The sequence below is a fragment of the Nipponia nippon genome, unplaced genomic scaffold, assembly GCF_047370975.1.
Source record: "Nipponia nippon isolate SJK-2023a ecotype South Korea unplaced genomic scaffold, ASM4737097v1 scaffold_1, whole genome shotgun sequence".
Taxonomy (NCBI): domain Eukaryota; kingdom Metazoa; phylum Chordata; class Aves; order Pelecaniformes; family Threskiornithidae; genus Nipponia; species Nipponia nippon.
The window spans coordinates 77,163,782-77,188,718 of NW_028262290.1; the positions used below are offsets into that span (position 1 = coordinate 77,163,782).

General features: G+C 35.5%; 1 protein-coding gene across 1 annotated transcript in view; it reads right to left on the reverse strand.

The window, feature by feature from the left end:
* ABCA13 (ATP binding cassette subfamily A member 13) overlaps positions 1-22,791 on the reverse strand; it is a 152,908-nt gene extending 130,117 nt beyond the window's left edge. The window contains exons 1-9 of the mRNA XM_087747914.1: positions 22,788-22,791; positions 21,384-21,502; positions 19,916-20,088; positions 18,666-18,742; positions 18,012-18,133; positions 15,147-15,341; positions 12,955-13,119; positions 7,099-7,276; positions 4,691-4,830 (exon numbers count right to left, since the gene is read on the reverse strand). Of these exons, the coding sequence (XP_087604040.1) occupies positions 4,691-4,830; positions 7,099-7,276; positions 12,955-13,119; positions 15,147-15,341; positions 18,012-18,133; positions 18,666-18,742; positions 19,916-20,088; positions 21,384-21,502; positions 22,788-22,791 (1,173 nt within the window). The remainder of the gene's footprint in view (positions 1-4,690; positions 4,831-7,098; positions 7,277-12,954; positions 13,120-15,146; positions 15,342-18,011; positions 18,134-18,665; positions 18,743-19,915; positions 20,089-21,383; positions 21,503-22,787) is intronic.
* Positions 22,792-24,937: the final 2,146 nt, after the last annotated feature.

A 24,937-nucleotide genomic window follows, 5' to 3' on the forward strand; every position in this document is an offset into this window, starting at 1 on the left:
TCTTTTTGTTTAAATTGGTGTTATCAGTCACAGAAGTGCATTTAAGAACAATCCAGTATTGTTATTATGGTAGAGATCGTGACATTTCCCAGCAAAGAGTGTCTGCAATGAGTTGTAAACTCCAATTTGGGACCACGGTTTTTGCAATAATTCCTACTGAAAGTACACAATTTTTGCCATAGTATTTTAAGTGCTTTTTGCAAAATCCCACTCCTAGCACAACACTGGAAAACAAGTTGTGGTGGTTCATCCTTCCCATTTGTAGCACAGAAAGCCCCAAAGAGACCCTTGCAGATAATTGCGTTTTCCTGAAAGAATTTATGCATTTAACTTTTATGAGATTCCCCATTCCACTTTCAAGGGAAAGTGATCCTAAATGTTAAACTAAAGTTTGGTGTCAAATCAGCTGAACAAATTCTTCTATTAACAAAGCAACACAGAAACGTCATGGACCAAAATCCCAGGCCTGAATATCAGGATCATGTAACCCACTGTCCAGGCACAATGGTGATAAGCTGAGGGAGACCAGAAAGGCTGCAAGGGTAGCAAACAGCCAAAATGGTAGACTGCTATTTCCCCAGTACAGAGCAAGCACAGGTCACACTGGAACATAGAGAGATCAAATTTTCAGACATCATTAGAAATTGTTATATCAAGCAGCTCATAAGATCTGAGCTCGGATCTTAGTGCTTTCCTGACTTGATTCTGAACAGCACAAAAGATTTTTTTTTTTTTGTTGTTTGCCAAAGTCACTTTCAAAGAGCTATACTAACCATAATGCGCTTGTATTCAACCTCCTTATACAAACAATAAAAATAAATTAGTGCAGCAGCATGTATTTTGAAAAAATAACTTTATATAATGTGGAAGCTTATTTGAAAGAAATTAAAAGCAGGAAAGGGGTAAGCTATGTGCAGGAGGTACAGAGACTATTTAAAGCAGCATAGAGGAAACTGAACAAATACATATTACCTATCAAAAAAAGATTTGAGAAAGACTTGAGAAAGACCATATGCATGCACACCCACACTACACAGTAGGAAGCTATTAGAAAATATCCTTTTAAAAAATTGGTGTTACATCCAAATAAGAAAACAAGCAAAACTAGGGAAAAAAGGTTTTTGTTTAAATTTTTTTTGCTTTCTCATTCACCACAGTAGGCCTTTGGGAAGTTCCTGTGTCAGAAGTTTTCTACATGGAGAACACTTCAGAGACTGTCTCAAATTGAAGCAGTAGTAAAAAAAAGTCATACAATTTAACAAAATGAACAATAAATAATTTCTAGGACAAGATAACATCCAGCCAAGAATTCTAAGAGCACTCAAGGATTAAGTAGTTGAAGTACTCACTGTAGCGTAACCTCCTGATTAAAATTCCCTTGTTGTTAGGGAACTGGAAAATAACAAATGCAATGCTATTAATAAAAAAAAAATGCTAGGGGAACCAGGAGACTACAGACTGATCATTCTGAAATCTGTACTAAGCATATTTTAATTTTGGTATAATAATAAATTACAATAAAGAGTAGTAGTGGAAATAGAGAATAGAAACAAATATAGCTGAGAGATATAAATACAGGATTTTAAAAAAGAAGTTGCCTCAGTTGAAGTTGAAGAACAAGCAAGTGAGGAAGAGGTTGTTGATGCAGAACATCTCAACACAGGTACTATGCATACTAAGAGTTTACATAAGCTCAAAAAAGCAAGTGGACAAATTATAGCAGTAAAGTCCTGGCAAGCCTGACCCTTAAGTTTTTGGAAGTTGGCACAGTATTGGGGGTGAATATCACTCTACTGACATGTTCGTCAGTTCTTGCCTATAAAGCCTTTACTGATTACACTAGGAATCAGAACCTAGGGCAAGATGAATGCTTAATCTTACATGGTAAAGAAATTCCTGTGAGTTTGTATGCTAATGACTAGCTGGACTTTGATGTTTAATAGAAATTCTCTTCAAGTTCTCTTCTTCCTAATCAATGAAGATCCATTAAAATAAATATTCTTTGTAACACATAGGCTGAATATTGCCTTTGATTAAAATTAAGGTCTTCAATATCAACTATGGTCCTGTCTGGATTGAATATGTCTAAGCCTTTTCCTGATGTAAGAATAAATAAAACGGTACTTTGAGCTTATTGAATTGCTTTTATAATGACAAATTTTAACAGGCTGACAAGTATGCTTCTGCAAAGCCAGACAGCATATGTAAGTTTACAATAAGACCTTAGTTAACTCATTATCAATTTTTCTAATTATACTAGACAAAAAGACAGGAAACTGAAATTAATGAATTTGCTAGACTAGTTTTCTTTCTTTCATTTCTCAATTGCCTTGCTATATTTATCTTTTTATATACATATACATATATTCTGACCGTTCCAATTACAAAGAAATAGAACAAAGTTGTCCTAATGTGATTACCTGAATATAAGATCAACTCTGAGAATCTTTTGAAATAAGAAATACTTTCATAAGATCAGCTTATCAGTGGCAAAAAGTCCAGTTGTGAAAGAAAGGATCAAAGACATCACACGTGGTCTTCGAACTCCTGGATGCCAGTCGTCACTGACCTTTTTTGCTCCCAGTCATCACTGCTGCCTGTATCTGTGATGTCATTGTTATTCTACACATTAGAACTGTTGACTTCTCAGAAGGTAAAACCAGCAACCTTACAACTTATCGAAGACTGGTCAATTACACAGCCTTGAAACAAAATAGTCCATGTGAAAAACTTACAGAATATATCTTAATATACAAGCATCAATGTTCTTTTTAGCTTTAATCCTCTACTTTTTTCTTCTAGTAAATAGCTGCCATGTGGTCACATAGTCTAAAGGAAATTAGAACTTCGGTTCCAATTTCAGTAGGAGATTTGGCTGTGTAAGGGCTACAGAGTCGGTTTTTAGTAGCTGTGTTCAAGATACCTGGGACAATATTTTGCATTTACATTTTCTTTCTGTTCAAGCAATAGCTGATAGGCTTCTGTAATAAAACAAATGAAAAAACTGTTGAAGAAACTTTTATGTATAAATATGAAAGTAGTAGGAAGAGATACACATCCATAATTGCTTGTTAGATCTACGGGTTTGAGAGAAGGGTGTGGGTGTATTTACACACATTCCTAAATAAGCTGTTGGAACTTTTGTAAGCCTGAGAATACATAATCAGAATGAGACGTTATGCTAGAGGCACCTACCAGAATCTTTGTATTGTGCCAAAGCATTCAAAAAAAACCACCACCACCAAAAAAACCCAACAAACACACTACGAACACAAGCAAACTTCATTCTGAACTATATTACTCAGTCTTGATTTCACAAAAAGATCTACAGGGGAACACAACACAGGTCAGGAGATTTATCTTTCTTACAGATGCTTTTAAGAATGTGGTTTTGGCATATTAATTGGCAAAATAATGTGGAAATTACTCAAATGCATTATTCTAAATACCATTGTAACACAGAATATAATTATGTATTCAAAATTATTTGGAAGTTTTATAATTTCTTACAACTCGTTCTTTATAGAATTTCCATGTATAAACACCAAGACCAGCTTCATTTTTAGCCGACTAAAAATTTAAAATAAATTATACTCAACTCCAGACAGATGATCTGTTGCCCAAATTAAGTTATTTAACTGCAAAATATGAAATCACTGAAACCTTATTTCCAATTCACAGCAGAAACTATAAAGTTACCTAGTATGTGCTTTTTGGCTTAGTTTTTTTATTATCTTTTTAGAACATAAGTCAGAATACCACACTGCACTCCATTTACATGGAAAATAGTTACCATCATATTTAAAGTTACTACAGTCTTTTTGTGTACCACTTACAAGCAGTAATGCTTTTTTCTAGATTTTAAATTAACCTAAATTACCATTATTGCAATAAGTAATAATGCAGGGTAAAAGTCATGTATTTGCAAAATAAATGCAAAATTTGCATGGAACTCTAATGTGTACTTAAAATAAGTCATCATCCTTCCTCTTACAGAAGTGCCTCAGAGCTAGTCATGAACAAACATGTCATTGTAGATAATCATGCTCAAGACAGAGCACCTACCTTACCAAAACTGCAGAGATGGTAAAACTGTTGAATAATATCAAGTCATCAGCATCCACACATACAGCAGCTCAGCTACTACTGGTCATTCATACTACTGGCGTTAGAAACATAATCAAGAAGGACGCACTGTAGGTTGTGGGTTTGTATTTTTTAAACAGAGCTCAGTGACTCCCTCAGAACAGGCTTCTGTTCCTGGGGTGTCCCTTCCCCACAGCTCCCTATGCTGCCCCCTATGCTGCCCCATTAGAGTTCCCATCATAAGAAAATGTTGAGGGCAAAAGCTCACTCGGAATACATATATCCTACACCTTAATGCAGTATGATTCACATGACACTTCTGTTAACGTGTTCTTTTTAATCTTTCTAGACAAGGTTTAAGGGACTTTGAAGAAAATTCTGCTTTTCACACTGAGGTGAAACCACTGTAACAAGTAGGATAAGAGTTAAGAGAAATATTAAGCTTAAAGTGGGAAGAAGGTGACAACTCAGGGGACAGGGTGGATCCAGTTTTCTGAAAGGCAATTATACAATTGCTTCCACCTACCCTGAAAGAAGTGGACCTTTAAAATGAAGTAGAAAGACAAAATCAATAAAAAGAAATAGTTTTTCTTTTGATACTTACTTTCTCCATCACCTTGTCAATCATGTTGATGTTTGAATTGTACAGTATCTTCCCATGTAATAAAGGTTTCAGGAAAGTCCATAGCAAAGCCCCATTAGAAGACTGCAAAATCTCCTGATAAAGCTTCAAGCAGAATGGAGCTGCAAAAACAAAGACAGACTCACATTTAAGACAGTCAGCACAGGTGAGGCTGGATTATTATTACTTTTTTTAATTCAAAGAAAAGCTTGAGTCTTAATTTAGGATCTGCCACAGTACTATGCTAAATACCATCCAACTGCCGCTAAGCAATCACTACAGGTCCCTGAATAAAAATTGTGTAACCACAGCCTATGATAGTGTTGAGGATGCAGAACTCTAAACATTAGACAAGAAAAAAAAAAAAGAATCAGAATCCAAAGAGCTTCTCACATTTTTGAAAAGCAGCCTGCAAACCCCATCTATCCTAAAAGTTACATTAGTGCATTGTAGAGTGGAAGGACACATGCAAAACCTCTGCCCACAAAATGAATGCTGAGGGAAGAGTCACCTTAAAAAAAAAACAGACTCACTCCACACCCTTGGTTGTTCCATAGCTTTCCACTCCTACTTAAGAAAGAAATAGGAATACACAAGTTCTTTCACAAATACAGACTTTTTTATTTGTATCATTTCACAAGAACCTACCAAAAATACAGGAAAAATTGGCATGGCACTTCTTGATTTGAAAAACCTAATCAATTGACTTTTCCATTCCTTAACCAAAAAACATGTTCTTACATCAGATGCGGTTATGAATGCATTAGGGTGTATGTCCTTCAGAAGTAGGATCCAAGGAATAGGTTCCAAGATATCCCACTGCACTTGCACTCAAGTAAAGGCAATGAGTTTCCTGTGAGAAACATTTAGATTTTTATGCCGAGCTCATCTGTTTTGGGGCTTTTTATTATTTATTATGAATGGATTTAGAAATATCCTTTTTTCCAGTGCTGTGAGGAAATCTTAAATAGTGTCATCAGCTCCTCAAGGAAGACAAATTATTGTACATAATGAAAAACTAGGCCAAAAACATTTAAACTCCTGCCAGAAGTTAAAGAAACAAGTGTAAGAAATTTATCATTAAGAACACCAGTTCTTTGCCCAAATTTTTACTTTCTTTAAGGAAACAATCATTACTAAACACAATCATTGCTATACGACAGCAAAGAATTAAGAGGCTCCAAGCTGGCCAGTCAGAAATATCAATATGCTGAAGACACAGAAGACTTGCTAATCTGAGTTTGCTGTGATTTTCGGAAAGTCATTGGCAAGCATCTGGTACTCAAAATACATACAAGCTAATCACTGGGAAGCAGTACAAATCAAATTTCTGTGGCCTCATATAAATTTTTTTTATTTTCATTTTCCATTCTCTGATTTACCAATCTGTAAAATATGGGAAACAGTATTAATTCACTCATAGGAATGCTGGAACTAACTGATGGTTTAAAGATATTTCAAGGTCCTAAGGTAAAAGGTCTTACAACACTCCAGAGTTGTGACAATATTTAAAAAAAAAATATCATCAAGAAACAGTTAGCACTTCTGGCCTAAACAGCTTTGAACGAGACTAAGTCCCAAACAATCTCTCTGATAAGCCATCCTGCTAACTCCATTCTTCAAATAGGAAAGAAAAGCAGAGCTGCCTGCTTACTGCTGTCCCACACACAAGTGAAGAAGGCTAGGGCAAAGCTCTGGCTCCCTCCCAAGGGTCCCAGCCAAGCCAGTCATTTTCTGGCTGCAGAAACAAATAGATGATAGAGCCATGATTCACAGTCACAGATCCTTCCCTAGTGACACTCTGTCACTGTATTCTTCTCTTGCACAGGGCCACTGAGGCACTAACAAGGTTCTCAACAATATTAAAATTAATCAGGGTAAGACAAATGTATATTGAGGAAAGGAACCTCAAATGTATATTGAGGGGACGTGAAATTATATAAGAGCTAAAAGATTTTCTGTACACTTGATATAGAATAGGAATATCAACTATTAAAAAACTTATTTTATCCAGGGAGCCTGCATATTTTACTACACAACAATACCACAGCTTTGTGTTCACAGAAGAAAGGCATGCAGCAATAAATTCTCAATCTTGTATCTCAAAGATATATTTTTAATACCAGGTGCTTTAAAAATTCTAATAAATATGTCTCTAAGACAGGAATATTCTTATTTATTATTTGCAAAGATAGAAAACAACCAGAATCACTTGTGTCTCATCCACAATTATCTCATAGCCATAAAACTTTTATTGATCAACCCTTGTGCTCAGGATTACAGTGTCAACTGAGATGTCAGCTGGTATATAAACATTTTCATTTAAGATGGAAAAACTTCTCTAAACTCTGAATGCATACATGTAACTTGTGATTGGTAGTTTTTCTTACTTGAGTCTTCAGAAATGCCATATTTTGCCATGTTGTCCTCCAAGAGTCCCATGATTCTAGGCATGTCGATGAACAGGTTTGCATTGCTGAAAAATGAAGATTCTTCTTTACACACTGCCTTGATTACAGACTCCAGGGATCCAATAGCTGAACTTCTGAACTGCCCACCTTGCAAGAACTAGAACAAACAAACAGAAATACAGATGAATCAAAGTTGCTTTTAGTAGCTTCAGGGAGTAGCCCTGGTGTTCTCTCAATATTGGCATCCAAGGAGATTGACAAAATTAGACTGCTGAAACTGCCTACAAGAATGAGGGCCTCCTGTGCTCTTTTCTGTTCTCCTGATCACCTTCATCACGGGGGGGGGGGGGAAGGTAATGCAGTTTTAATTGCCAGGATACTCGATGAAAGACAGTAGTATAATGTACTACATTAAACGTTGAAAAATACTGTGTATCCATTAGGCAGAAAAAGAATGAAAATATCAAGACAACTGGACTACAGATTCCTTGATTACAATGTCAGTTTTCACAAAGTCTGCTCTTCTGGTAGATTACTGCTGTGTCACAAAGACAGCAGAAACAACCAAAACCATTCTGCATATGAATGTTTGCAGTGAAAACAGTTGCTAAGAAGAAGAAAAATATTCAAGTGCATGTGCCCTAAAAGCCTATTTTTCAAGTACATCTTTTTAACTTGTTAGATGTGCTTCTCATTTTTGCACATCTTGAGTCATACCAGCATTTATTATTGCCATTTATTCATCACTACATGACTAGCATACGTCTAATGAGGAAAGCAGTCTGACTGCTTTTATGGCTTAAGCACCATGATTCACCACATTCCCTAAAAAAAAAAAAAAAATAAATAAAACCAGCCTCCTCTGTGCAGTTACATTTCTCAAATAACATGCTCAGTTGTAACTGGCATCTCATGGAAGGCTGTACAGGTGCGCAGTTCTAAGAGAGGATACAACTGCAAGGCAACACGCTGCTAGAGTATAACTGAAGGATGCATTGGCCCGCCTAGTACTCATTACTGTTGCAGATGTGTGTCAAGGAAAACATAACTAGACTATCAGATATCATTTGAAGACCGCACAACTGGCAAATAGAAAAAAAGACTGTGGTGTGTCAACAAAACACATTTGACACTGAAAGAAATTAGCATTTTATCATTGGAATTTTTTTTTTTAACAGAAGAGTCAATTTTCAAAGTAGTACAGCACTTTACATAAAGAATAAATCACAGACAGTTTAGAGAGTGTGCCGTTAGAGACAGTTTATCCTGATCAGTGCATTTACTGAAGTGCCAGGTGCTTCTTTAGTAATCCTGGAGGAATATTAGAAGTGTTATTTAAAACTCAGTATTGGCTGCTCCCAAAATCTGACTTTTTGCATATGGTTTCAGCATACAGCATAGTAAATAAATAATATCCAGATTTCATAATACCATCATCTACAGCTCTTGAATGAATCTGCTGGCATGGACTTTACTGGAGGAATAAATTTTATTTATGCACAATGCTTAATAAAAGTGGGTTTGAATCCTTATTAGTGACTATTTGCACTAGAAGGATAAATGAGGCTTGTTTCAGTCAAAGAGCACAAACTTGCTAATTAATTCCGGTTCCAATCAAAATAACTTGAAATTCAAATAATGAATATTTATGCGGTAAGCTGCCACCAACAGACTGAATCTACTTACTGTCTTTCAACTAAATATCCACTGACTCAATAAGATATGTTTCCTAAAATTTGGCTTTGATAAAGTGGGAGAACTATATAGGATGGATGTTCACAAAAAGTTATCTTTGATCTAGTTGTTCTAGTTTAAACTAAATGAAGTAGGTCTGTAATCAAGGCTGATGAATCCAAACAAGCAGCCTCCTACAAAGAAAATAATCCGTCAAGCCAGTCACTCCGACAAATTCATGGAAGAGGAAGGCTGGTGATTAAAAAGCTATCTGGAACTGGACTCTCAAATGGGGGCAAAAACCTCGTAGCACAGGGGCTTCTGACCTAATTAAGACAGCTGTATGTTTAAAAACAAATTATGAATAAAAACAAATTCACATGGACTAGAAATATCACCTATTCAACAAAAGAAACATAAAAGTCAAGCCAGGTTATAGCTTGCACATAAAACTAAAATAAATTCAGAATCATTACGTTAAGAGAGAGGAAAAAAAAAAATGCAGTTTTCCTGGAAAACTACAAGGAGGTTAAAGATAATTCAAAATTTGATGAAACTAAAGGGCTAAAGGAAACAAATGCAGAGAAATAGATATTCCTACTTCTGGTTAGAGCCATAAACAAAACAAAGGCTTTATTGTACTGAAATTGACAGAATCAGGGGAAAAAAATGGCAAAATTGCTGATATGGTTAAATTATTTTCCAGAAGCCTATCAAATTTAGACAGCAATATTTGAAGGAAAAGTAGAAAATTCATCCATACTCAAAAATGAGTGACATAATGCACCAGGTAATAATGGATATCTCATTGTGATGTTTAATAGGGCAGGATGTAGAATAAATTTTAAAGTGAAGAGCAGTTAAAGACAAAAAAGTATGTGAGGAGTAGAATTTAATGCATTATCAAATTATCATTCCAGACTAATACAGTATATTTATGTGGGAAGGCCAGTGCTTTTTCCCAAGAGACATATGCTGTCTCTAAACTAGGTGAACTCTAACAACCAGTTAATGTTCTTGTCCTAGAAAACATTAATCAGCATTAATTCAATAACTATGTGGTGGGTAAAAAATGGCATTAAGAAGATATTGCAAGGACCCTGTTAAAAGGAAAGAAAACACTTGATCACAGAGAAGTTACTAGTGTTATTTCTGTGAGACTGATCTTAAGTCCACTGTGATAAGTGGTTTAGCTCTGAAAGAAGAAAATACTGAAATTTGCCTATAATTTCATACCAGAAGTCACTGTAGGAGAAAAGAAGATCAGAATACAATATGTCAAAAACCCAATTACCTAATTTAAAGTAAACTTAATATAAAGATAACCAGTGCAAAACATTATTTATCAACTGAAATCATGAGATGTTGTTATAAAATGGAGCTTACGTGGGTACATCACTGATCCTTGATCAAGTAAGAGACAAAAATGTATGCAGCTTACAAAAAAGGTGAATGCAAGATTAAGAAAGTCATTTTAGTAGGTATAGCCATGAATGAGCAGAACTACAAGAGTCATCAGCTGTAATTTCCCTCAAAGACTGTACATGTTTCTTGTCCCCAACATTCAAGATTAGCCTTAACACAGCACGCGAAGCTGACACTAGGATGTCTGACACAACTGAGAACCTGTTATAAAAGAAAAACCTAAAACAAACAAAACAAACACTGAAATAAATCTATTTAACCTATCAAAACGGAGGAGGACTATGACTGGCCTTCCACAAACACAGGGAGGGCAAATCAGAGAAGTTGTAAAAGCTACAGAACATTTTTGATACAAAAGTGGACATACTAGCCATGGATAAACTTAAGTCAGAATTTTATACATTTATAACACCAAGAGGCTTTTCAGTAATGATAGTTTCAACAGAGAACTTGTTCAAGTTAGTGGAGGGATTACAGAATGAGGCCACCTTTCACAACTGACAACATTCAGTAACTCAGCAAGTCCCCTCCAGCTTTTCTATTCATGAGTGACAAGTGTACTAAAAATTAGCTATGGAAATATAAGCGAATAATTTCAAACAGCAAACAAACAAGCAAAAATCATGATCGAAATCAGCAGTGTTTTTCCTCAGGGAGTTATCCATTCACTCAATGTTGTTAACAGCGGAATGTGGCTCTGTATTCCAATTACTACTGACTGGCAGATATTGAGTGTTTATATCATCTTTCATTACACAATATGTAGCATACCAATTTGACTTCACATTTTACAGATGTTCTAAAGGTATTTCTTGCTTTTCATTTTGTCTTTCAGTCAAAAATCCATGTGTGTAATTGACAATTACTTTATTACCTCTTTCATAATAGAAATAATTAATTTTTTTAAAATCAACTTCAAAATAACTTTTTCAGTTAGAAGTTAATGAAGGAGACAATCTGTCTTACTCTATGCTGTAGGTCCATATATTTTTACTTTAAAAATCTTTACATACTTTATTTGGTAATCTTCCTATGTCACTGAACTACTTTACTGTTGATTATCGTGAAAATAAAAATCCAGAAGGATGGATTCTTTTGGAAATAGAAGAAAATATTTATGGAGTAAAGTGCATAAGCAATATCTGCATCTTAGTAGCACGAGTTTAGCCACTTTAGAAAAGAAGCAAACAAAATAATCAATAATTAAAGGTATTATTGGAAAGTAGAAAAAAATCCAGTTAAACCTAAAAAGGAAAGGATACTTAAAAATAAACAACATTTACTAGTCTACAAAATGGTAAAAAGTTACAGAGACAGAAGAGCCCTTCAAAGCATCAAACATCTAATTTATCAACAAAAGAAACAGACACTGAATTTTTTAATCCTCTATAAATTATTAGGTGACAAAACCAATCAGCAATCTCTCAAGAAAAAATAAACAAAAATTAAGAAAGCAAAGATTGTGTCAGAAAAAGTGACCAAAAAAGGTAACATGTAAAAAGGAACAAAAATTCCACAGTTAAATTTATGTTATATTACAGGATAATATGTGTTGCCATGGAGCAAAGATTAAAACTGTGACCAGGTGGCCCTCTGCTGTTCGATTTGTTCCTTTGCAAACTTTTTTTGAGCAGGACCTTTTGGGAGATTCTTCTATCAAATAAGCAACTTCGGGATTTCAGTCCAAAAGGAATATTTCATTTGTTCTAAGGAAAGGCTGACACAAACCGAACTAGTTTAAGGAAAGCAGAAAAAATGTAAGCATCTGATGAAAGTCACCTTTCATTGTGGCAGCAAAAGAGCTACCCCAAAGAAGAGAGGCTCAAAACCAAAACTAATATGTACAGAACAGCATTTTACAGCATGCCTTTTTGTCACACAGATTAGAAGATCTTGAGAGAGATTCATATCACTGGGGAAAACAGTATTTAAGGCAGTGTTTATTTTGTACTGTAGTCATAACCAGTTTGCACTGCTTACCACTGAGGGATCTTTTAGAGGTTTGAAATTTTAGAACCAGATTCAATCCTAAACTTTCCACACAGAATAGCAAATCCAGAAGGTAATGCCATAGGGGTCAGCAGGTCTTCTTATGGAATTGGACCCTGCTTAGAAACAGGAATCTTATTTCTGATTTATTTAATACTAGATCCACCACTGTGTTAGCTGTATAGATGCACACACAACAACTGCCCATAAAGGTAGGGATAAAAGAAATATCTTCATTCACACCTCATGCCACTTTTTTAAAATGTCAAGCAGAACTACCGCACAAAAACCTTAAGTGACACAAATAGAAACCCATGGCAGATACAAGAACTGCACATGTTATCTTGAAATTTTATCCTTTAAAAAAGCAAAGCTATTTCTTATAAACAAAATAATAGTCTGCTCATAAAAAAATACAGCATTAGCAGAAAAGGCATGGCTATCTCCAAATCAGAGATAATACATGTTGTTATTAATCTGTAGCCTAACACCATATTAAATTAAGCTATGATCTCATAAGTTAATGAAAAAAGACATGACAGAAACAACACATGGATAGTCTCAAAACTACCAGAGTGCTTGAAAGACACTGAATTAATCTTCCTAATGTGTATGGACTCTCTTCTCTCTACGTTCCCAACTTTCTAGGACACAATTTCTGTTAGTATTCCTCCTTACTAAGCACACATCCCTAACAAAGCACCTCACAATGGGAGTTAAGTTTGCATATTGAAATCATGCACATACCTGCTGCAATGCAGAGATGTCAAGCACACCAATATTTTGAATTCCTTGGAGGAACACTGGAAGGTTTTCCATGACATGGTGGGCTTTACTGAGAAGAGAGCTGATACTAGAAACCACATCCAGTAGCACATTTAGTACATTGCCTATCTCAGATGGTACCTTAATCTTGGAAAAGAAGGAAAAATCACAACAATAAATTCCAATTAGAAACAAATTTTAACCTTTCAATGAAACACTCAAAATTATTCAGTCTTTTTCTAAAACTGATTATACAACGTTCCTGCAAACCATGTTTACCAAAACTCATTTTAGTATAACTCCCCAGTTACTCTCAAATTCAGCTAAAGAAAAATTCTCTCGTAATGTTAGAACTGGCCTATGACAAATCAGGAATTAAAATACAGGGAACATGTTCATACCTACCAAGATGAAGAGAGCTCTCCTACCCAAGATGCTGATGGGACCTGCAACATCCTGCCCCCTCGGAATTCAGTGTAAATGAGAACTTTTCCTTCAACGGGTTCAAGATGCTCAATGCAAGAGTTTAATATTTTAAAAATAATTCATAAGTTAAATTAAATCTAGCAACCACTTTAGTTGCTTTAGGAGTCATATTAGACAACGAACTTTCCTGTCACACTGTTCCTCCCTTTGCATTTTTCATACACACTGCCTTTTACCTAAAATAATTGTGCGCGTTTCATTCCTTACTTGACTAAAGTTCAATTGGCTGTTTACTGTTTCCACCATGCAAGTTTTGGCATTATGAATTTTCTCTCTATTTCCTTTGTTTTTATAGGTTATTTAGATGATATGGTAATACAAACTGATTCATTGTTACCTGCCTATGCATGATAATAAGAACAATATAATCTCACTATATACTTTCAGCTGCTTCCTCTGATTGTCTTTATTTTATCCACCTTTATTTGACTTCCTACAATAATAATGTCTGTGCCTAATTTTCTTCTCAGCCTTCACCTGCTTTTACACATTAAAAAAAAAGAAACTGTAAAAAAAAAAATCTTATTCGGTTAAAAAATTAGCAAATCTTCCGTAATAATTTAGGATGAGCTGACAACATTTTTTATTCTTTGCTAGGAATTCATTCAGTAGGGTTCAGTAGAAAAGCCCATCAGAAGGAGCATTGCCTTTTTTATTTTTTCCCCCTCTAGGTTGGCAGATAATTCAGAAAGAAATCTTTTCTTTCGCCTCTGGTATCTTAACCTATTCTGGGAAATAGTCTTGTTTTTAAAAGTGTGTGGCCAACTTGTTTAACTGCGTGTGCAGCACCTAGAATATAACCCAGCATCTATGGCTTTAGAACAAAATATTCTTCCTCCCAATGTTATAACTATTTTTCAACTATTTGTACTTACAACATTTTATGTTCTGTCAATCAATTACCCCAAAAGAACTCAAATAGACGTCTGCTAACTATCCCATCCAATAATTTTGCTCTTACAAGTAAAAATGTTATCTCACTGAAAACCCATACCAGATCCCAGATTATCTACAGTTGTACAGATAAGACAGTTTTGCTAGAGATTTCTGCATCCCCTTCATTATATTTTTGGCAATGTATTATTCTTGTCAAAGTTGTTTGACTTGGGTCATATAAAATATGGGAGGTTTGCCCTTGTAGAGAGATTAATCCTGAGAGCTGGAAAAGCTCCTTCCTGAAGGAGCCACCTGAATTGCCAACATTCCTACAGCAAATAAAATGCATTCCAGAGTGCTATGAATTCTTCCCAGAAAAGAATTTTGTAATTCTTGTAATGTGAGCTCCTATGCTTGTTTTAGTTCCAATGATGCCAGATCAGTCTTCCTCACTTACAAATTAAGAAGTGACTAATTGCATGAACTGCAAACTCTGCTAAAGATTAATAAATCTACATCTTTTACCTCCTGTTTTTTCTCTAAAGCTTTCGTAATTAACTCCTCAGTGATAATTTTCCTGAGGAATCAATAAATGGAATACTGTAGCATCTACCAACCCCGTTCTTCAACTGTTGTGTTTGCTTTGTGGAGGTAAATGAAGACAAAAAATACCATATGTCCAGTGTTTGCTTCTACAGAGAAAGAACATCTGAAGAAATAACAGAATTATTAATTTATCCACCTACATGCTTTACACCACCCTGAAAAAAGAAAAACATAGGAACTGAATGCTTTTTTTTCCCCCATCTTACCTTGTAAATGATATGACGTAAGTTCAAATTCTGTATAATCAGTACAAACATGGTATACAAGTCCAGTGCTGGTAAAGAACATAATTCTTCCACCACCAGGGAAGTTTTACTGTTTTCAGGTAGGTTTAGGAGCAGGCTAAGTACTTCTTCATCACATCTTCCAGATAAAGCTACCAAAGAGGCACTGTAAAAAACCTGTCATAATATATGTGTATTAAAATTTTTTCCTCCCTGAAATGCATCACCTTCTTTTATAGTCAATAAGGTGAGAATTTGTGTCACATTAACATGACAATTTGCAGTCATCAGCAGACCTGAAATAACGAACTATACAGCTCTATATCAGATTGGTATGGTCTTACTTTATATTCTATGTACATATAAAGAGATTAAGTATATTTCTTATAAAGATTTACTTATATTTATGAATAGGTCAATTATTCATTCTATGAGCATTCATACCATAAGCAGGCATATTTACAATGCTGAACATACCCATTCTAGCACATATACACCTTTGTTGCAGAAACACCTAAAGATCAAAATCTAGATATATGAATCACTAAAATCAAGCAATATGGACCTTCCTTCTTTCAGATGACATGGACATTTAACACTCAGGGATGACTATATGGCACAATATTCATTCTGAGACAGATCACACTTCTCAGTTCAACACTCCTGTGAAGTGTTATTATTTAATAGTGGATGAAGGGACAAATGCCTAAGCAGACCTCAGGCGAGACTGCAATAAAAACTCCTTGGATAATGGTGGTTTGTTTCTTCCTACAAAAATGACACAGCAAAAGACGAATTCTTGCAGCCCAGATATCTCAGGAGTTCTTAGCTACCCTTTCTCCTGAAATGCCTGAAAGAAAGCAAATAGCAGTGAGTCCAGAAAAATTACAAGTTCAGAGCCTGTAGGAGCCAAAGTACAGTACTCAGGGGTCCATTGTACTCCTTAGAACAGAATCTGCCTGTACGGCCCCCACTGAATGCATCTATAGCTAGTAACAGTATTCAGTGAGGGAGAGGATCCCCAAGAAAATCAAATTAGGAGCCAAAGCTGGTCAAGATATGCAATTTAACTCTTTAATTCCTATGAACGTTTTAATTTCCAACTTATTAATTTGACTTTTAGATTTTTATTCCGGAACAGAATTTTGCTTTTATTAATCCAAAGGATTTCCTATATATCTAAATACTCACTTTTTTGTGTGTGTACAAGGACCAGAATACGAATATAAATACAATTCTTCCAGCAGCATAAAGGATACTGATTTGGATGACTTCTTGTGGAGGAAATTTGACTCTGTGAAAAATTTGAAATTTATTTCCTCATGCCCCACATGAATATCACCATTTCAGTCCAGTTTTAACCCATTCCATGTTTTATCCCCTAGATTATGTCCTTCTGAACTTTCTTTGCAGTTTTGTGAGTACCAGAGCTAATCCAAACTCCTGTGTTCAGTAAATGAATGCTTATAGTCTTCAGGTTACTAGTTTTGAGCAGTTTCAAAACACTTAATCACATGGCAATCAGCATGGCCAGAGCATAATATTGTGGTAGAAATTCAGGGTAAGTGCAATAAGCACAAACAACTTGCAGGATTACTCTTACCGCTCCAGAGGCAAGCACAGCAGTAGTATACAATCACAGAAATACGGGACTGCAGTGGGTCTGCAGCTATCATTAGGGTTATCAGACAGTAGCTATATAAATCATAAACATAATGGGCATGCTTCACTTATAGCTTAAAAAAAGTACTTGTGCATCTTGTATAATCAGTAAGAGACATAGGCTTTAATGCTTCAGTTGGACTGGGAGAGTATTTAAGCACTTACGCAAACAAAAAATTCTGTATAGATATGCAAATGGGAGACGTGTACATATATGTAAACTCTACATAGGACTTTGACAAAAAATAAGGATAGAAAACAATTTGAAAATTCAGTCAATTAGCATTATTATTCCAAAAGATCAAAGGTGCACCAAATCCCATTTAACTGAATTGCTTCCAGATGACTTCTCTCATTACCATTTACTGGTATCAAAATAACAAGCTAACAATAAATGCAGTGACACTGCCAAAGAAGCAGAAGAAGAAACCATCTATAAATAGTTGTGACGGTCTGAACTGCCTTTTTAATAGCCACACTTTTCAGAACAAAACTTGCAACTGTTTCTGCAAGTGGAGCATCAGTGACACCCAGTGGCTGCTTGATCGACCTGATTAGTTTATACCAAATGTACCCTCCAACTCTTTTCAGTTATACAAACATCAACAGGAACCTGTAAGTTAGGTAGCATTTTTCATTATTTCTACTAATCACTGGGATCACAGGAAACAGCAGCAATGATAACACAGAGTCCTTCACTCAGAAAATTTACACAATCCACCCTTCAGAAAATACTCAAGAGACAACAGATAAATAAAGCGGAGGTAAGGCAAGATACTGGTAAGATAACGTAAGTGAGGAGCACACAAAGGAATACAAAAAAATCAGACAACTCTGTACTGCAAGGATCAGTGGGAAGATACAAAATGATTTCTCCAGGAACCTTCACCTTTTCTACAGTACCAAGATAGCAAAGCTCAAATTCTGTGTCAGCACAAGGGGACAAAACACTGCTGAAAGTAATGAAGTGGTGCCATTTAGACCAGAAGACTAGTGCTACTATAAATTGATCTCTTAATGCTTCACATTATTATTTTGAAGTCCTAAATCTCAAAAAATATTCCACATAGAAGTGACAAGTGAAAATACAACATTCCACACAAACAAGGTGGTTTGGTTTGTTTCAGTTGGCACATCAGGCTATAGGTTGATCCATTAATTTAACATCTCTTTTCGATCTTTTACCTTTGAATGAGAGATGCTGGCTTCCAAGATGGTACTGATAGTTTCTTCAGAAATATTGACAGAAGAACCAATGTCCAGCCTCAACTGAGTAAGATTCTGCACACACTCTTTGACTTTCACATCTGGAAGAAAAGAAAAACAGTACCAATCTGCTTAATTAAATTGCACACAGACTGTATCCTTTTTGTTAGATTTATTCTGAGGGGTGATAAAGGACACAAGAACTTCATATCATGTAATTCACTTCTACTAAATGTAAAGGTCATTCTCCTGGCAAACTGAAGGACTTGTGCATCTGTTTGCACTGTCATATAAGAGCAGAGGTTATCGCACATCCCTGTATTATGAGAACATCTGAAATTGATGAAGTAGCCCTTAAACCTTTAAGATTTTCTTTTTCCACTAACTTAAGTCGCCTCTTCTTTATAATGAATCCCTGCATCTTTTTGGACAGTCTCTGATTAGGGTAAACTATGCTGTCCTGTGCCAACTCAAGCGCATGTATGTGCATGTGTACAATGAAAATATATTGCATTAAGTCAGTCGTCTCCATAACCAGTATTCCTTTAAAATTTGAAGAACAATGAAAAAGTTATTGTCCTGCAAAATTACACAGCAGTGACTTGTAAAAAAGTGAAGAAAACTGGAACTTACCATTCAAAAATTTAAATTTGCTGAGAAAAGCTGCCACTGGATTTTCTGACAACTGTAGCTCCAAACTTTCAGCCACCCTGAAATGATAGCCTTAGTTTCACAAGTTATCAGAACTAAGTCATTGACATTATTATGTATAAAGAGTAACGTGAATACCGAAACAGCCACTAAATGAGGCAAAAAGGTCTCAACATTGTCTATGTGCACACACTGTGCGTGCAGTAAGCAACTCTACAGACCTTCTTATGCTGTATTTATATGGTGCAGGGATCATCATATTTCATGCCTAAACGAGATTGCAAATGTAGAGATCTTCCCATTATGGCTAAGTGTTCTAGCAAAGAGTAGCTTATGAAGAAGCACGGGTCTAGCAATGTCTCACTTCCATGTTTCTTACTGAACACATGTTTTTAAAACCTAGAGATACAAAGCACTGCAGTTCAGGACAAATGAAGTCTATCTAATTGTAATTTAAGTAATAAAGAGTATACGCACATCAGATATTTACCATTCAAAAACTGGACATGAGCCTGTGGTCCATAAGAGCAGCATCTAAGCTCAAGTTCTTCTGTACCATTACTATAATTCACAGATACCATTCAAGCTCATTACAGAAACAATCTAACAGTCAAGCCAGTATAGCAACAATTATAACAAGGACCACTTCTAACTGACAGCATGTTTGAAATACTCTGTAGTAGCAGTTTTTTTCACTTACTTAAAAACTACTATTCTTCCTCAGGGGAATAGCAAATATCTGAAATTATTTGGAGTTCAGGTCTGTCAGTTTACAAGCACTATCCTGTGCTTCTGACTGTTTGAACTGCTGCACTGATCTGAATGTTTAATGTTTTGCAAAAGACACCCAGCTACTGAGAAGACAAGGCCATAGCAAAACGGCTTTAAAAAAAAAATTAGGATATCAAAATTTTGACCCGAGGTCATGGAAAATTGAAAATTATCTTAGTTGTGATTCAAAGCATTTTCCTTGTGAAGCAGAAAGTTCTGCTGCAAGTGCTAAGCAAAAGTATAAGGGCTTTTAGAAATACCCAGAATTTTGCTCAATTACTTAAATAATTTGTGCATTGTATCCGCTCAATTTTCGGTTAAACAAAGAAAGCTTGCAGAGACTTTGATAAACTCCTGTAATGTATTTCTCCTGTAATTATATAATTTAGAATACAGACATATGCACAAAATAACATCTCTAACAAGAACCATTTGGGGTACCACAATGTAAAAGGCTTTACATTTGCAGTCGTCTCTGTATGTTCCCCAACATTAGTTGACATTCACAGCTGCCATTGCTGGTATTCTGCAAGGCTCTCAGGAAGCTCTCCAAAGTATCGGAAAGTTTTTGGTTTATATATGCCATACTCTCACAATCCTCCTTGTTGAAAGCAGGCCACATTCTTTCAATATCCTGCAAAACACAGTGATCATATAGGTAACAAATTCATGAGATTGTTAGTGCTTGAAGTAGCAGGTCTTGGCAACTAGATGATGCACATTTTCAAATGAGAATATAGGTAAGGTAATACTCTTTTACTCATTATATTTGTAATTGAAACTGGGCAAAAGGTTTTCAAGAACGAAGAAATTTTGAAACATTTGAGTTTTTGGAAACAACCAAAAATATTTGTGAATTTGACCTAGCCTGTCAAGGAGATTCACCCATTAACAGAAATATCAACATTTTCATTTGAAATTTAATTTCAAAATGAAATGAACTTTTTTTTTTATTATTTTAGGCTGGCCATCTTTATCTTTTTCCAAAAAAATTGTTCTAAACAACATCAGTTTCCATTCAGCAAATGAAAATATCTGGATACCCATATCCAAAGTTTTTCTTCCATTATGCTTTGTGTAATATTCACTTTTATCTTTTCTCCTGAATATTCATATTTCTGATTTTACATTTTTTTTTAATATTTGCAGAAGAAGGTCATAGAATGGTTGCGACTACAGAAACGCATTTGTTCCGCAAAAGTCTACTTTGAGATATGAGTGATGCCTCTGAAGTCTGTTTACCTTAAAACATTGCTGTTCATATCAGCAAAATGTCCAGGTAGACAAACCAGCAGAGCTATTTCATAAAAAGGAGGCAAATTCCATACTAAAAGCGTGACTTTAGTATTTTGTCTGTGTGTGCACACATGTGTGCGCTATCCAAAGGCCTGCTTCCAACTCTGGATGAGTCTCTAAATGCCAAATGTTACTCTCCTGCTGGTAATTTCATGTACTGTTAAAGAAAAACAGACTGACCCCAACTGGTAACGACAATTGCTATTTTAGCTTGAACGACTGGCTAAGAAGTTTATTTGTATCTAGCTTGATTTCACAGCTGTTCCTGTGAAATATACTTAAAAGTATAAATGCACTCTGATTCATGAAATTAGCAGTGTCACAAAGTTTAAAGGAATTAAAAACGGGCTGCTGTTTGGTATTGAATGGCAATCTAGTTATTCTAGTTATAGGAATTCTAGTAATTCTAGTTATATTTACAGCTTTCAGAGCTCACCAATGTTTACTTAAGGATTTCCTTCTTCGTATCACTATCAAAAGCATCAGAGCTATACCCATACAAACCTCAGATTTGTATAGCCACTGTGGGGACTCATCATTTAGACAGTAGGAAAAAAAGAAGAAACTTCCATTAGTTTCCAAAGTTTAATGCATGTTGTAAAGAACAGTTGTAGGTGTGGAAACCACTCAAACCTGATAATGATCTCGAACCAGAGTGATTCCTTCAATGACAGAGAGGATTAAGTGACTCGTTAATCCACGTTTACACTTTGTAACAACACAGAAAAGGTTGCCAATGACAATTGGTTCTTCTGTAAGAGAAAATGTCCAGGCTTAATCAGTTAAAAAAGTTACTGTAATCAGATGACAAGTTAACCAAATAATAAAGAACAGAAAAGTTTTTAAAAGCAAAGAAAGTCTGATGTGTTAAGGCACTGAGAAATATTTCTGGCTAAATTTATTTATCATTGCAAAGGGCAAGAAGGGCTAGTTTGATTCAATTTCCATTATTCTTCTCCATTACACTTTCCTGATCAATAATAAGAACAGCAACACCTGCTACAGAACCAGAGAAGAAAACTTCATTTTTGCTCTTTGTGATCAAGAAGCATGACTCTGAGAAGCTGTATATATTAACCTTATCTGCCTTCTCCTCAGGCAGGCTTCCCTGATCCTATTTGCCTGTGGAGACATCAGGATGTTACTAATCCTCCAGCAAGTAGTAACTTTCAAACCCTAGCTGCAAGGGGAGGGAAACAGCGTTACGTAGACATTTAGCATATCTAGGGATAAAGAATCCATATAGGGGATATTTATCACCTGATCATCCACGGAGAAAGTTTCTACCCAAGCTTGCAACCCCCAAGTCCCTGGTAAAAAGTTCCATTCCCCTGCCTCTAGTGGGTTTGTACATGGCATAGCAGGGAAGGAGTTTGACTTGATAGTTGAATTCCAGTTTATTGAAGGATCAAGTTCTTTTTTTTCCCCTCATTTTTTTTTTCCTTATGTTTGGTAGAAGAAGGAAGAAGAATAAACATTCATCACTGCTCCTAAAACAAGCAAATCTTGATCTTGCTCGCAGAAATAATACAATGCAACTCAGTAATGCAAACCAAGTCAAACAGTTTTCATCTTTTCTCGTTAGGTTTCATAATGTTTTCTGTGTCAAATGAAACATTATGAAACATCCCTATGACCAGAGTATTGAAATAAGAATGACAAAAATTTAGTTCCTTAATCTCAGTTCTCTCAATAAATAGACTGTTCTTCAGAGGTCAAAGACATATCCCAGGTACCTGACACACATTTTCAGTATCACTTATTCTGAGCTCAACATTGCTACTGTTTTACTCTTTGGGAACTACATCAGTCACAGGAGAGTGGAGAAGATAGTCAGGATTGGGTTGTAATCACATTTTATGTTTTGTTTGGAAATGAAGTTGGCATAAGACATTACTGATCTTATCCCCTGCTCTAGAATGGTAGGTTAATGTCTCCTAATTGCTCTTTACAAACAATTCTGGGCATAGCTGGGTTAAAATACAAAGTTTGAAAAGCAAAGGCTTTCCCCAAAGAAAACATAATATGAAATTATACCCATAGGTCAATACAGAGCCTTTCTTAAAGTGCTCATCTTGGGGACCTATATTCAAGGAATAAAACAAGCCTAACATTAAAATTTGAACAATTTGTTGAAGGTGAAGTTATTCAGCTACAGTTTGCCAATCCACTGGCTCAACATGACCAGAAGTAGGAAGTGCCACTTCCTTTATATACTTGCCCTATTTTTCCTTTCTGTCAGCTATATATTGCCTTGTGGCAACTCTGGCTCATTAAAAAAACCTCTGTGACTTCACTCAGTTCACTAGCCTGGCAGAAAAATACCCAGTAAAAAAGATAAGACAAACCCCAAATGTGTATACAGTCTTCTGATGGGTTGGTAAGCCAAATCAAAAAAAGAAGAGGTCCTGGTGTGTCAGAGTAAGCCCAGGAGGAAGGGAAAGAGCACACAGCTAAACATGAGAGAAGAGGAGTTGCAAGACCTCCTGCTTCCACTGAGATTTTAAATCAACATGACCACTCCAGAAGGAAATCATCCTGTTATGTGATCCGCATCAAAATTTTTCCTGTGCCTCTGTTGGTTTAATTTCCAGGCATCAGTACGCTTGCCTTGCTTGGCATCACCCAAATTAACTTATTTTTACAAAACATTGCTCAGAGTAAAAGCCTTAACATTATAGTACTAACACGTATGGTGACCAACCTGAAAAAATTTTAAGAATATTCAAAATGGTAAACTGCAACTCCTGCAATAGTAGGACACTACCAGGGTACAAATGTTTCTGAAGAATCCTGCAGATTTTAGATGCTCTGTAGAAATATTAATAAGAAAGCATTATTTTAATAACAAGGGTACCACGGAAAATTTTCAACAAGTGACTATGTACGGTTGCAATCTTCAAGGGACCATATAAGGATTTCAATATTAACAGTTATTACATTTGTTTGAACTATTGCTAAATCAGAACATAATACTTCCATGTGAGGGGAGGAAAAAACAAACAAACAAACAAACAACAAAAAAAAAACAAAAACAAAAACAACACAAAAAAAAAAAAAACACAAACCAAACAGGTTTTCATCAAGGTAGCAAGTCATTAGCTTTCTTAAGATCTTAGGAGTGCTAGAAATTACCTTAGCAAAATAAGCAAAATCATAATGGTTTCAGAAATACTGAGAGCCCACAGCATATACTGACTTGATAGCAAAGAGCAGAATACTCAACATCTCCAATAATCAGCATTTGGGGAAAATAAACCACTTTTCTAGTATTTGCTTTTGATTTTTCAACAGATTTGGCTAATATCTGGCCCTGCTGACCACTGATTTGACATATTTGCATAAAATTAATCATAAAGGTCTAAATACCACATCAGAGTCATGCATCAGCTTCAGTATGTCATTTCTCAGCTGGTCTATGCCAGTAGGATCGGTAGCTCCACCAGCAAGACACCCTAGAGCTGTTTGGAGCAACCATCTTGTAGGATTAATTCAGTGAGTATTACTTAAATGCAGCAATTCTAGTCTAGCAGTACTTTTATTAAATAAGTTGTCAGTAAACATTTTTCTGAAGCAGAGTTCCCTCTGCTGCTGGGTTACATTTGAGTAATTTGGCAAAAATGATCTTGGGCTCAAGATTCCTTCAGAAACTGTTAAACTGAACAACTTAACACTATAACTGTAACCCCAAAAGGGTCATCTTGTTTGCATAAGTCATCAGCAAATTTAAGTAGAAGACATTTCAAATACAGTATATCTACATTTGAATACAGAAAGAAAAAAAAAAAACACCACCACAAAACATTAGTCCCAAGCATTCCGTAATATTTAGCTCCATAGCCAAAATGACTGTTATCCACCAATAATTGTGGGTTCAGTGTTCAGATCTGCAAGGATTTTAAAACATTAGTATCTTCAAATATTTGGTTCTACAATAATTCCAAAGAAAGCACCTTGAGTATCAATATAGAAGACTAAACACTTCAGTAACCTGGTCCATACAATATAATGTAATACCAAATATAGCTGGTCTGAACAATATAAGCTGATACAAAATACTGTTTTACTCAAAGGCACAAATCTGAAATGAAACAGTAATTAACTTCATATGCGTTTTGATCGAGCTGTTTACAAAGAACCCTTCTGACATTGCCAGCACACTGTCAAAATCAGTACCTAGAAAGCGC